Source organism: Pristis pectinata, unplaced genomic scaffold, assembly GCF_009764475.1.
Source record: "Pristis pectinata isolate sPriPec2 unplaced genomic scaffold, sPriPec2.1.pri scaffold_38_arrow_ctg1, whole genome shotgun sequence".
Taxonomy (NCBI): domain Eukaryota; kingdom Metazoa; phylum Chordata; class Chondrichthyes; order Rhinopristiformes; family Pristidae; genus Pristis; species Pristis pectinata.
The window spans coordinates 1-11,881 of NW_026262570.1; the positions used below are offsets into that span (position 1 = coordinate 1).

Consider the following 11,881-nt stretch of genomic DNA (forward strand, 5'->3'; position numbering starts at 1 on the left):
CGCGGACCCCGTCTACATTTCCCGCTGCCTCGGGAGCAGCCACATAATCAAAGACCCCACACCCCGACATTCTCTCTTCTTCCCCCTCCAGTCAGGCAGAAGATACAAACCTGAAAGCTCGTACCACCAGGCTCAAGGACAGCTCCTACCCCGCTGTTATAAGACTGTTGAATGGATCTCTCGTACACTAAAAGATGGACTCTTGATCTCATCATGGCCGTTGCACCTTAGTGCAGGCAGACAACTTCTCTGTAGCTGTGACACCTCATTCTGCATTCTGTTATTGTTTCTTCTTGTACGACCTCAATGGACCGATGCGATGAAACAAAGTTCTTCACTACCTCAGTACATGTGACAATAATAAACCGATAATCCATTGACCAGACCGCAAATTACATTGACGTTAACGCAAACAATTTTCTCAGCGTCAGAGCTTCAGCAAGCACCGGGCACAATATTCTGGCACAAGAAGTCACAGACAAAAAACCTCAGACAAAGGAATGAAGTTTGGGGGAGTGACCATACACAATTTCCACAGTGAAGGGTCATCACCAAGACATTCTCCTGGCATCCAATACAACAGATTTCAGACATTTGTTGCTTTCAACTTATTTCCTTCCCCCACCACCACACAATTCCAGCAAACTTCCCAAAGGCAGTTTTTAAGATTTCTTTCAAAGAAGTCAGAATCATCAAAACAAAGTGCTGAAAGCAGGAAGACTGAGGAGAGACAAGGTGCAAATCAGTAGCGAGTCCTGGCCTTGTCTCTGAAACTGTCAGTAATCTCAGGGGTAGAATGTGTGCAAGAACTTACAGGTGTGACCTCCTTCCTCGGAGAGGCACCTCGAGGTTCCTACTGGGATAATTGATTCAAGCAGACAAACTCCAGACCGGTCACAGGTTGGGAGATGGTCCCCCAAGAGGGTGGGGTGGGTGGAGAGAACCAGTCTTACCTGAACCATTCGCCGTCTCCCAGTCGTTGCCAGATACCCCATCACCTTCCTCCCCAGGAGGACAACACCTCGGCGGAGCTTCGCTCTTCATCAACAGACTGAGCACAGCTTCATACAGACGCTGCCCCCTTCAATCGATAACCCACTTGACGTTCTCCAATCGGCAGCAGCAACGTGGCCGACACTAATTGAAGCCCCGGTGCAGAGTTGGGCGGTGCCTGGGTCGGTCCACGTGTAACGGGAGAGACAACAGCATTTCGGGGCCCGTTTCAATAACACGGAGAATATTCTGATGTCCCATCGGAATCCCAGGTCCCGAAGTTTTATTACCGCCGCAAAGTGAAAACTCAATCTTTATTCACATGATTATTGTGAAATATTGTGGGCGGAGTGCGGTTCTGTCCCGACAACCGTTCGTTACTGTGCTGCTCGGTACCGTGATAACCCTAAAGTCACAACATCATCCCAGCATCATGAGCGATCACTCCAACCTCAGTAACTACCGGGACGAGTGGTCACTCGGACTCTGGGGCAGAGGGGAGGGTGGCGGTGACTTACTGCAGAGGTCTGGGCAAGGAAATGTCACTTCCCCGTGACATCTGACAATTAATGGCCGGGAAAGGAGGCCATTCGGCCCCTCCGTTCTGTGCTGGTGCATCTGCTGGACCAGATAACTTTTCCAAATGAAGGTGTAATTTGCAAAGCTTTGTTATTTTGTAACCCGAGGAGATGTGTTGGTGAGACCCCAGGTAAGTACAGGTGATGAACTCAATCACTGTCCGCTGCATCCAGGGTCACACGGCACAGAAACAGGCCCTTCGGCCCAACCGGTCCGTGCCGGCCCAGATCCCCATCCGCAGCCGGTCCCATCTCCCCGCGTTTGGCCTCTCTCCCTCTGAACCTTCCCATCCACGGACCTGTCCGAGTGTTGTTAACGTCCCTGCCTCGACCCCTCCCTCTGGCAGCCCGTCCCGCACACGGACCACCCTCTGGGTGAAGAAGTTTCCCCATTAAATCTCTTCCCCTCTCACCTTAAACCTGTGCCCTCTGGTTCTCCATTCCCCGACCCCTAGGGGGGAAAGGACTGTGTACATTCACCCTATCGATGCCCCTCGTGGTTTTACACCCCTCACCCCTCACGCTCCAAGGGAATAAAGTCCCAACCTGCCCCGACCTCTCTCCGTAACTCAGTCCCTCCCATCCCCGTGACATTCCTGTGAATCTTCCCTCAGCTGGGCGACCAGAACTGGACACAGTTCTCCACGCGTGGTCTCACCGACGTATTGTACAACTTGTACAGCCCTGACCACAGCCCCTACCCAGAGAAGGAGCAAGGGAGGGAGGGGAGCGAGGGGGGAGGTTGGGTGGGAGAGTGGACAACAGAGGGAGGGAGGGATGGAGGGAGGGAGGGGAGGGTTAGGTGAGATGATGGTAGGAAGGGGAGCGAGGGGGAGGTTGATGGGTGGGCGGGTGGAGATGGACGGAGGGCGGGGGGAGGGAAGAGGATGGTGAATTGGGAAGGGGATGGCGGGTGGGTGAGAGGGAGGGCAGAGAGAGTGACGCTCGAGCAGTGTGGAGGGGTGGTCTGGGTGTGGGGTCCAGGTGTGGGGGATGGAGACCTGCAGTGAGAGTGACCAGGTGAGGGTGGGGACCAGGTGTGGGGGTGGGTACCAGGTGTGGGGGTTACCAGGTGAGGGTGGGGACCAGGTGAGGGGGGATCAGGTGTGGGGGGGATCAGGTGTGGGGGGATCAGGTGTGGGGACCAGGTGTGGGGGCATCAGGTGGGGGATCAGGTTTGGGGGGGATCAGGTGTGGGGACCAGGTGTGGGGGGATAAGGTGTGGGGGGATCAGGTGTGGGGGGACCAGGTGGGGGGATCAGGTGTGGGGGGATCAGGTGTGGGAGGACCAGGTGGGGGATCAGGTGTGGGGGCATCAGGTGTGTGGGGATCAGGTGTGGGGGTGAGTATCAGGTGTGGGGTGAGAATCAGGTGTGGGTGGGGCTCAGGTGTGGGGGGGATCAGGTGTGGGGTTGGGGAGCAGGTGTGGGTGGGGACGGTGGGAAGATGTGAGAGACAGAGGCACAGACTGTTTGCAAGTCCTTTATTTATTGTGAGGTTTGGGGATCCATCGCTCCACCGGTTACATCGTTAAACCAGTTACACCGCTGACCCCAGTTCTACCACCCGACCCGGTAAGACCCTGACCCCGACACCTCAGGAAGACCCCAGGGTTTCTGCCTCGAGTTCACCCCCTCCTGTGGGGGGTGGGAGGTGGGGGGGGGGGGGGGGAGAGGGGAGCCCGACCTGTAAACCCTTCGCCTTGTGCCAGTTCCCCCCAAACCTGCCCGTCACTGACCTAACCCCTCGATGCCCTGACACTGACCCCTAACCCCACGGTTACCCTGACACTGACGCCCAACCCCTAGACCCACAGTGACACTGACCATTATCGCCAGGACGACTGCACCCTCTGACCCCTGACACCTCTCTGGTCCAGTTATCCACGCCCTCTGACCCCTAATGCCTCCCCGGCTCATATATCCATGCCCTCTGACCCCAGCCCTTCCCAGTTTAGATCCCCATGCCCTTTGACCCCTCCCCAGATCTGTTCCCCACGTGTTCTGACCTCTGACCCTCCCCACTTTGGATCTTCACACCCTCTGACCCTTAACCCCTCCCCAGCTCAGTTCCCCACGCCCTCTGACCCTTAACCCCTCCCCAGCTCGGTTCCCCTTGCCCTCGGAACCCCTAGCTCCTCCCCAGCTCGGTTCCCCACACCCCTATGACCCCTCCCCAGCTCGGTTCCCCTCGCCCTCGGACCCCGACCCCTCTGTAGAGAGCAGACACGCCCCCTCACTCGGATGGGGTGAAGCAGCCATGGGGGTGCCAGTTCTGGTCACGGATGCGACGGACGGACTGGATCTGGGGCTGTCGAGCCCCCCACTGGTTCCAGTGTCCGAACTCGCCCTTCTCCAGGAGAAACTGGTAACCCCGATATCCTGGGAATTCATATCCGACCCAGCTGTGGGAGAGAGAGAGAGAGTGAGGGTTAAACCGGGCAGTGAGGGAGTGTAAGCCCCAAAACACCCCAACCCCAGAAAGTCCCCAATCCCTCTCCCTCCCCCCTCCGCACTCACCTGTCCCCTATCACCTCGACACTTCCCACCCTGTTACTGAATCCCTCTCCCTCCCTCCCTCCCCCTCCCTCTCTGCACTCACCTGCCTCCGGTCACCTGAACACTTCCCACCCTGTTACTGAATCCGTGGGAGAAGAGGCTTGGAACATCATCATCAGAGACCTCCATCTTCCGGCCCTTGAACCCAGCCATCTCAAACAGGCAGATCTTCTGCTCCCGGGAATCCTGCTGAGACAGGAATGTTTCAGGGAATGATCTGCGTTCCTGGGGCTCAGCCCGGATCCCATGGGAATGATCTGCGTTCCTGGGGCTCAGCCCGGATCCCATGGGAATGATCTGCGTTCCTGGGGCTCAGCCCGGATCCCATGGGAATGATCCGCTGTTCCTGGGGTTCAGCCCGGATCCCATGGGAATGATCTGCGTTCCTGGGGCTCAGCCCGGATCCCATGGGAATGATCTGCTGTTCCTGGGCACAGTGACCCCAGCGTCAGGCCCTGAGGGGTCATAAGGCCCAAGCCAAGGTCAGGGGTCACAGAACAGGGACAGGTATGTCATTGGGGTCAGGGGTCACAGCGCAGAGAGTGGGGTCAGGCAATAAGAGAACACTCTGACCCCCTGCCCTCTGAACCCCACTGCACAGGGCACGGGGTCATCAGGCATGGAACAGGAGGATAAGGGGGTCAGGCAGGAAAGGGCAAGGGGCCAGAGGGTGAGGACTGAGAGGGCAGGTGGGTGAGAAGGTCAGGGGAGTGGGGGTCAGAGGGCAGGGTGTGAGAGGGTCAGGGGGCAGAAGGGCAGAGAGAATGAGAGGGTAGAAGGGGTTAGAGGGCAGAGGGGCTCAGAGAGGGTTAGAGGGCAGGGTTGACAGGGTCGGGGGCAGAGAGGGTCAAGGGGTCAGGGGGGTCACATTCCAAACAGAAGGGTCTCGTGTGCAGGGTCAGGGGTCACTCACCATGCAGACAGGTCTGAAGGAGAGGGCGTAGTCGTTCCGGAAACTGTTGGACCAGGCGTCCCAGCAAGGAAACTCTCCCTTTTCCAGGACAAACATCTCACCTTCAAAGTTGGACTTGTCGAAGATCACCCACCTTTAAAAGAGGCAGCAGAAGGCAGGGGTCAGAAGGCAGGGGTTAGAGGGCAGGGAGGTCAGACGGCAGGGTGTTGGCAGGTAGGTGGTCAGAGGGCAGGGGGCATCGAAGGGCAGAGGGTCAGAGGGGACTGTTGAGGTCAACGTGTGGGCTTCAATGAGGAGGTGAGCAGTGACCAGTTTCTGGGTGGAAGGAGCTGGGGAGGGCATGGAGGTCGGGGCAGTGGGATGTTTCTCCTGCAGGCAGGTGAGGGAGAGATCCAGCGTCCCCAGTGACAACACCTCCAGGTAGTTCGGTTCCTGGGCAGTTCGATCCAGAACTGTCTTGTCCACAGAAGACAGAGGGCGGTGGTCGAAGGGACTCAGTCTGGCTGGAGATCGGTGACCGGTGGTGTCCCAGAGGGATCCGTACTGGGACCCCTACCATCCGCGGTGGGTATATCAAATACCTGGGTGGTAACGTGGATGGGTGGGGTAGTCAGCTCTCAGACAATACAACGGTCTGGGGCATTGTGGACGGTGTAGAAGGTCGTCGAAGGACACAGCGGGGTACATGAAACTTCACGCAGAGGGTGGTCCATGTGTAGGACGGGTTGCCAGAGGGAGGGGTCGATGCAGGGACGTTAACAACACTCGGACAGGTCCGCGGACGGGAAAGGTTCAGAGGGATATGGGCCAAACACGGGGAGATGGGACCGTCTGGGCGAGACCGTGAGATTCCAGCATGTAAACTGAGACCCACTGATTGCCTCAACCTCCCTCCCTGCCCTCAGGAACTCCCACAGACCCAGAGCAAGACTTCCTTACGGTCCACAGTCCACACGCGCCGATCGGATCCTCTCAAAGCCCAGGTCACAAACATTCCTGCACTCGCTGGACACAGAGAGGCAGCGGCCCTGAAAATTCTCCCGTTCGTAGATCAACATCTGTAGGAAGGTGGCAGGAAAAGAGGTTCATCACACCAGTGAAAGATCAGACACATCCTGTCCCCAAGTATAATGTGTGTGACGTGATGGTGCAGGGGGATCTTCACCATGTCTGACCCCAGAGTGTGTGATGGGACAGTGCGGAGGGAGCCTCACCCTGTGTCCGACCCCCGGGAGTGTGTGACGGGATGGTGCGGGGGGAGCCTCACCCTGTGTCCGACCCCGGGAGTGTGTGACGGGATGGTGCGGGGGGAGCCTCACCATGTCGTACGTCAGGAGCCGCTGGGACCCACCTTGTAGACGAAAGCCTCAGGTTGTCCCGCGGGGACTTCCTGTTTGCCATCGGGTTTGGTCTCGGTATCGACCATGGTCACTGAAGGACCTGTGGTTGGAAAATCAGCATCAGGTCACTCCCACCCTCCTCCTCCTCCTCCCCGCTCCCCCTCAACTACCCTCCTCCTCCCTCACCCTCCACGCAACTACCCTCCCTCCCTCCCCTCCTACCTTTCCCCTCCTCCTCCTCCACCTCTCTCACTCTCCACCCCTCCCTCACCCTCCCATCCACCACCACCACCAGCCCACCACCTCCCCAACGCCCTGCCCTCCCCTCCCCTCCCCCATCCCCCACCACCTCGCTCCCTCACCTCCGTCCCCCACCACCTCACTCCCTCCCCTCCCCGTCCCCCACCACTGCGCTCCCTCCCTCCCCTCCCGTCCCCCACCACCTCTCTCCCTCCCCTCCCTTCCCCGTCCCCCACCACTGCGCTCCCTCCCTCCCCTCCCGTCCCCCACCACCTCTCTCCCTCCCCTCCCCTCCCCGTCCCCCACCACCTCGGACCCTCCCCTCCCCGTCCCCCACCACCGCGCTCCCTCCCCTCCCGTCCCCCACCACCTCCCCAACACCCTGCCCTCCCCTCCCCTCCCTCATCCCCATCCCCCACCACCCCGCTCCCTCCCCTCCCCATCCCCCACCACCCCGCTCCCTCCCCTCCCGTCCCCCACCACCGCGCTCCCTCCCCTCCCGTCCCCCACCACCTTGGTCCCTCCCCTCCCTCCGCACTCCCATGAAATCAGTTCAATTCCTTCTCCTGGATCCCTGGGTCAAAGATGTTCATCATCCTCCAGGGACATACCTTCTGAAAATGGAGGGAGAGAGGGAGGGGAGCGGGAGGGGAGGGGGAGAGAGAGACGGGGGAGAGAGACTGGGGAGGGAGAGACGGGGGAGGGAGAGACGGGGGGAGGGAGAGACAGGGAGAGAGAGACTGGGGAGAGAGACGGGGAGGGAGAGACGGGGGGGGAGAGAGAGACGGGCGGAGAGACGGGGGGAGGAGCACAGAGAGGAAAGGTCCAATCTGCCCAACAAAACCCAGATGCCCCCAAACACGATCCTGTCTCTCTCTGTCTTCGCCCTTCACCCCTTGATCCCTGAGCTCCTGTTTCCCAGTTGCGTCCTCTCAGCTCCCCATTCCCCCCACCGGAGAGAGGGACAGAGATCCCATCAGAGGAGGGGTCTGAAAATCTCATCCCACCCACAACATCACCCCAGTCACCGAGACTCCCAACCTCACCCTCTCCCTCCCCTACACCCCTCCCCGTCCCCGTCACCCTCTCCCTCCCCTACACCCCCCCCGTCCCCGTCACCCCCTCCCTCCCCTACACCCCTCCCCGTCCCCGTCACCCCCTCCCCGTCTCCCGTCACCCCCTCCCTCCCCTACACCCCTCCCCGTCTCCCGTCACCCCCTCCCCGTCCCCGTCACCCCCTCCCTCCCCTACACCCCTCCTCGTCTCCGTCACCCCCTCCCTCCCTACACCCCCTCCCTGTCACTCTGACCCCCCTCACCACCTCTCTGACCCCTCCAGCACCCTCCCATGCACCCCTCCAGATCCTTCTGACCCCTTCCCCGTTTCTCTGACCCCTGCGGCCCCCTCCCTCCCCCTCTCTGACCCCCCCTCCTCCCCAACTCTCTGACCCCCTCCCCGTCTTCTGACCCATCTCCCCATCTCTCTGACACCCCCCATCTCTCTGACCCTCTCCTGCCCCCTCCCTCCCCTGCACCGCTCCTCGTCTCTCTGACACCAGCACCCCCCCAACCGTCTCTCCGACCCCTTCCCTGTCTCTCTGACCCCTCTGGTCCCTGCAGACTGCTCCTGTACCACGTTCGTCAGCCGTTACCTGATGTCAGACGTGAATCCTGATACCAGCTCTCTCCCCCGGAGTGTGCGCTACAACTCACTCTGCAGCATTTATCGTCTGGCTCGGAGCAGAGAGAGGCCTGGGGATTAGCGAGGGACAAGGGGAACTGCCGATTCATCAGCTGAACTGTGGCCGTCATCAGGTTGTTGCAGACGGTCATTGGTGGTGAATGGGAAGAGTCAGCAACTCGAGCAGAAACCCTGATCAACACATTCCTGGGGACGGAGGGAGGGAGGGAGGGAGAGGGGAGGGGGAGGAAGGAGGGAGGGTGTTGGGAGGGGGAGGGGAGGGGATGGGAGGGGAGGGAGGGACGGAGGGGAGGGAGGGGAGAGTCAGCAACTCGAGCAGAAGCCCTGCCTCCACACATTCCTGGGGAGGGAGGGAGGGAGGGAGGGAGGGACAGGGAGGGGAGGAGAGGGGAGGGAGGGACGGAGGGGAGGGAGGGGAGAGTCAGCAACTCGAGCAGAAGCCCTGCCTCCACACATTCCTGTGGAGGGAGGGAGGGAGGGAGGGATGGGGAGGGGAGGGGAGGGGAGGGGAGGGAGGGGAGAGTCAGCAACTTGAGCAGAAGCCCTGCCTCCACACATTCCCTTTGAAGACCATATCTTTCACTGCTGACCGTTCAGCTCTGCATGCCCAATAATCCCGAATACACGTTGGACAGTCATCCCTTGCTGCCGGCCATCCTCTCCGTATTGTATCACTGAGAACTTTCATTGTTTCATCTGCCTCTCCTGCTTTCCTAATCTGCTCTGTTCTATTGGGAGATACTGGAAGAGAGGTGACAATCATGTCAACATCGGCCTGTATATCTGCATTAACCTGTTGGTCAACTCTTTTCTGTCTTGTCGACTGCTCGAGACAGAGCATCAGCAGCAACATATATTTTCCCGGCGTGTAGATCACCTTCACATCATATTTCTGCAGCCTGATCAACATGCGCTGTATCCTCACGGGACAGTCAACCAGTGGTTTGGACATAATTGAGACCAATAGTTTATGGTCTGTCTCCACTTCAATAGCTTGCCCATAGATGTACTGATGGAACCTCTCGCATGCATATGTACTGGCGAGAAGCTCTTTCTCTATTTGTGCATAGTTGGCTTCCGCACTTGTTAAAGCCCTTGGTGTATAGGCCACAGGTTGCTATACGCCATCATGCTGCTGCAGTAGTACTGATCCAAGGCCGTGCTGGGACACATCAGCTGATATCCTGATACACCTTTCCGGATCATAAAACTTCAGCACGGGCACTTCAGTTAGGACCCTTTTCAACGTCTGGAAACACTCTTCTTGCCCATGAGACCAAATCCATTCATTTTGTTGCTCAAGGAGTGACCTAAGTGGTGCTGACACTGTTGACAGTTGAGGGATGGACTTGGCCAGGTAAGTCACCATCCCTCAGAAACGCCTCACCTCCTCTTTGTTTTGGGGCATCTCCATGTTTTCAGTGGCTGACGTCTTTCTTGGGTCAGGCTTCACTCCCTCTTCAGATATGACATCTCCCATGAAGGTCAGTGTCTTCACACCAAACTCACATTTCTCTGTATTTAATTTCAAATTGACATTCCTTGTCACGTCAAGCACTTGTCTCAGTCAAGTATCGTGTTCCTCCTTGGTGGACCCCCCGATGATGATGTCATCCATCATGGTCTCGACACCAAGTATGCCCTCAAAAATCATGTAGATGGTTTTATGGTAGACTTCTGGTGCGGACAGGACCCAATGCCGAAGTTAGCGATATCTTCCCTGTGGTGTGTTAGAAGTACACAGTCTCTAACTTGCCTCATCAAGCTTCATCTGCCAGAACCCAGACGATGTGTCGAGCTTGCTAAACCATTTGGCACCTGAAAACTGGGACACGATCTCCTCCCGTGTTGGCAATTTAAAATGCTCTCTCTTGATGGCTTTATTGAGATCTCTTGGGTCTACATATCCGCAATGCTCCATTTTTCTTTTGCACAATGACCAGTGAACTCACCCAATCTGTTGGTTCTTCAATTTTCTGTATGACATTCATCTGTTCCATGCGTGCTAGTTCTTGTTTCAGTTTATCTCAAAGTTGAAACGGAACTTTCCTGCATGCATGGACAACAGGAGCCACTGCCTCACCTATGTGAATTTTGTGTACACCAGGTAAGCGTCCGAGCCCCTCAAATAAAGACATCTGCATACTCTTCCATGAGTGCTGTGTGGTCATCTTTGGTATGTGGAAGCTACTATGAAAACTCTTTTCACTAGGTTGAGCTTTTCACATGCACTCAGACCTAATATTGGCTGTACTCTCTTCTACAATCAGTAGCTGTGATTTTAAGTGCTGCCCCTTGTGCTTAAAGGTCACCATACAGCCCCCTTTTACTGGAACTTTCTCTCCAGTGTAGCCTGTCACTTTTAACTTCACAGGGTAAATCTTACTCTTTACTGTGAGAGTCTTATAATCATCCATGGATAACAGATTCACCTGAGCTCTGGTGTCAAGCTTGAATGGAATTACTGTCTCATTCACAGTTACTGGAACAATCCATTCTGTTTTACCAGCAGCCACAGTCTGTCCAAAATCCACAAAGAACTCCTCCATTTCCTCATCAACTGTGTGCACCTTTCTCTTGTTAGCCCCAGCTTTGCAGCACCTTGCAAAGAGATTCTTCTTCCCACAGCTATTGCAGGACGTCCCATAAGCAGGGCACATCTTTGGAATGTGTTTACCTCCACATCTGCTGCATTTGCTGTTTGAGCCTTCCTCTTTGCTTTGCTGTTGCTTTCGGAAACGCCTTGGGAGCTGCTTCTCTGTTTTCACAGCACGTACTGTTGTGTCTGCCCTGTACAGCTCCTTATCTTGTGCTCGTGTGGTTTCTGCTGACCTAAACACATTCACCGCTTTTTCCAGGGTCAAATCTTTTTCACGCAAGTTTCTCTGAGTCCATTATCTGGAATTCCACAAACTATTCTGTCTTTAACTAGTGAGTTTCTCAAATCTCCAAATTCACAAGACTTACTCAGTGTGTGAAGCTCGGCTAAGTATTGGTCAAAGCTAACACTTTGTATCTGGTCACAGGGGGGAAAAATTATCTCTCTCAAATGTGATGTTTTTACTTGGGATAAAATACTCCTCAAATTTTTTCATCAAAGTGCCCAACTCAAAAGCTGTCTCACCAATTTGAAAGCTGTTATAGACGTCCAAAGCATCCTCGCCAATCACGTGCAGAAAAATAGACGCTTTCAATTTTTCATCGTTCCTTCCCACTCTACTAGCATCTAAATATCTGCTGAATCGCTGTTTGAAGTGTTTCCAGTTATCGGCTAGATTGCCAGTAAACTTAGGCATGGGAGGACTTAGCTTATCCATAACGGGAAGTCTCGGCCTCTCACCTGAATCTCTCTTGGCAAATCTGGTGACAGCTGAACTTCAGGAATAATGTATTCCCTCGCCAGCCGGCAGGCTTTTTCTCTGTCTTTTTACAGCTTTTCTTTCATACTATCTCTTTCTCAATTGCACACAGTATTCACCTACTCTCCCTGTTCAGACCTCACACCAACTTCTGACACCATGTTGTTTGTTATTCATCAAGAGACGAACTTCGTGCGGG

General features: G+C 56.2%; 1 protein-coding gene across 1 annotated transcript; it reads right to left on the reverse strand.

Moving 5' to 3' along the window:
• Nucleotides 1–953: 953 nt before the first annotated feature.
• Nucleotides 954–8,454, reverse strand: LOC127567248 (beta-crystallin B3-like; the record flags this gene model as incomplete). The annotated part of the gene is made up of 7 exons (XM_052009931.1): nt 8,274–8,454; nt 6,394–6,482; nt 5,982–6,100; nt 5,043–5,175; nt 4,173–4,315; nt 3,811–3,975; nt 954–1,081 (listed from the first exon to the last, which is right to left on the reverse strand). Coding segments are annotated over exons 1-7 (958 nt in total), but the record flags the coding sequence as incomplete, so codon positions are not given.
• Between the last annotated feature and the right edge of the window lie 3,427 nt (nt 8,455–11,881).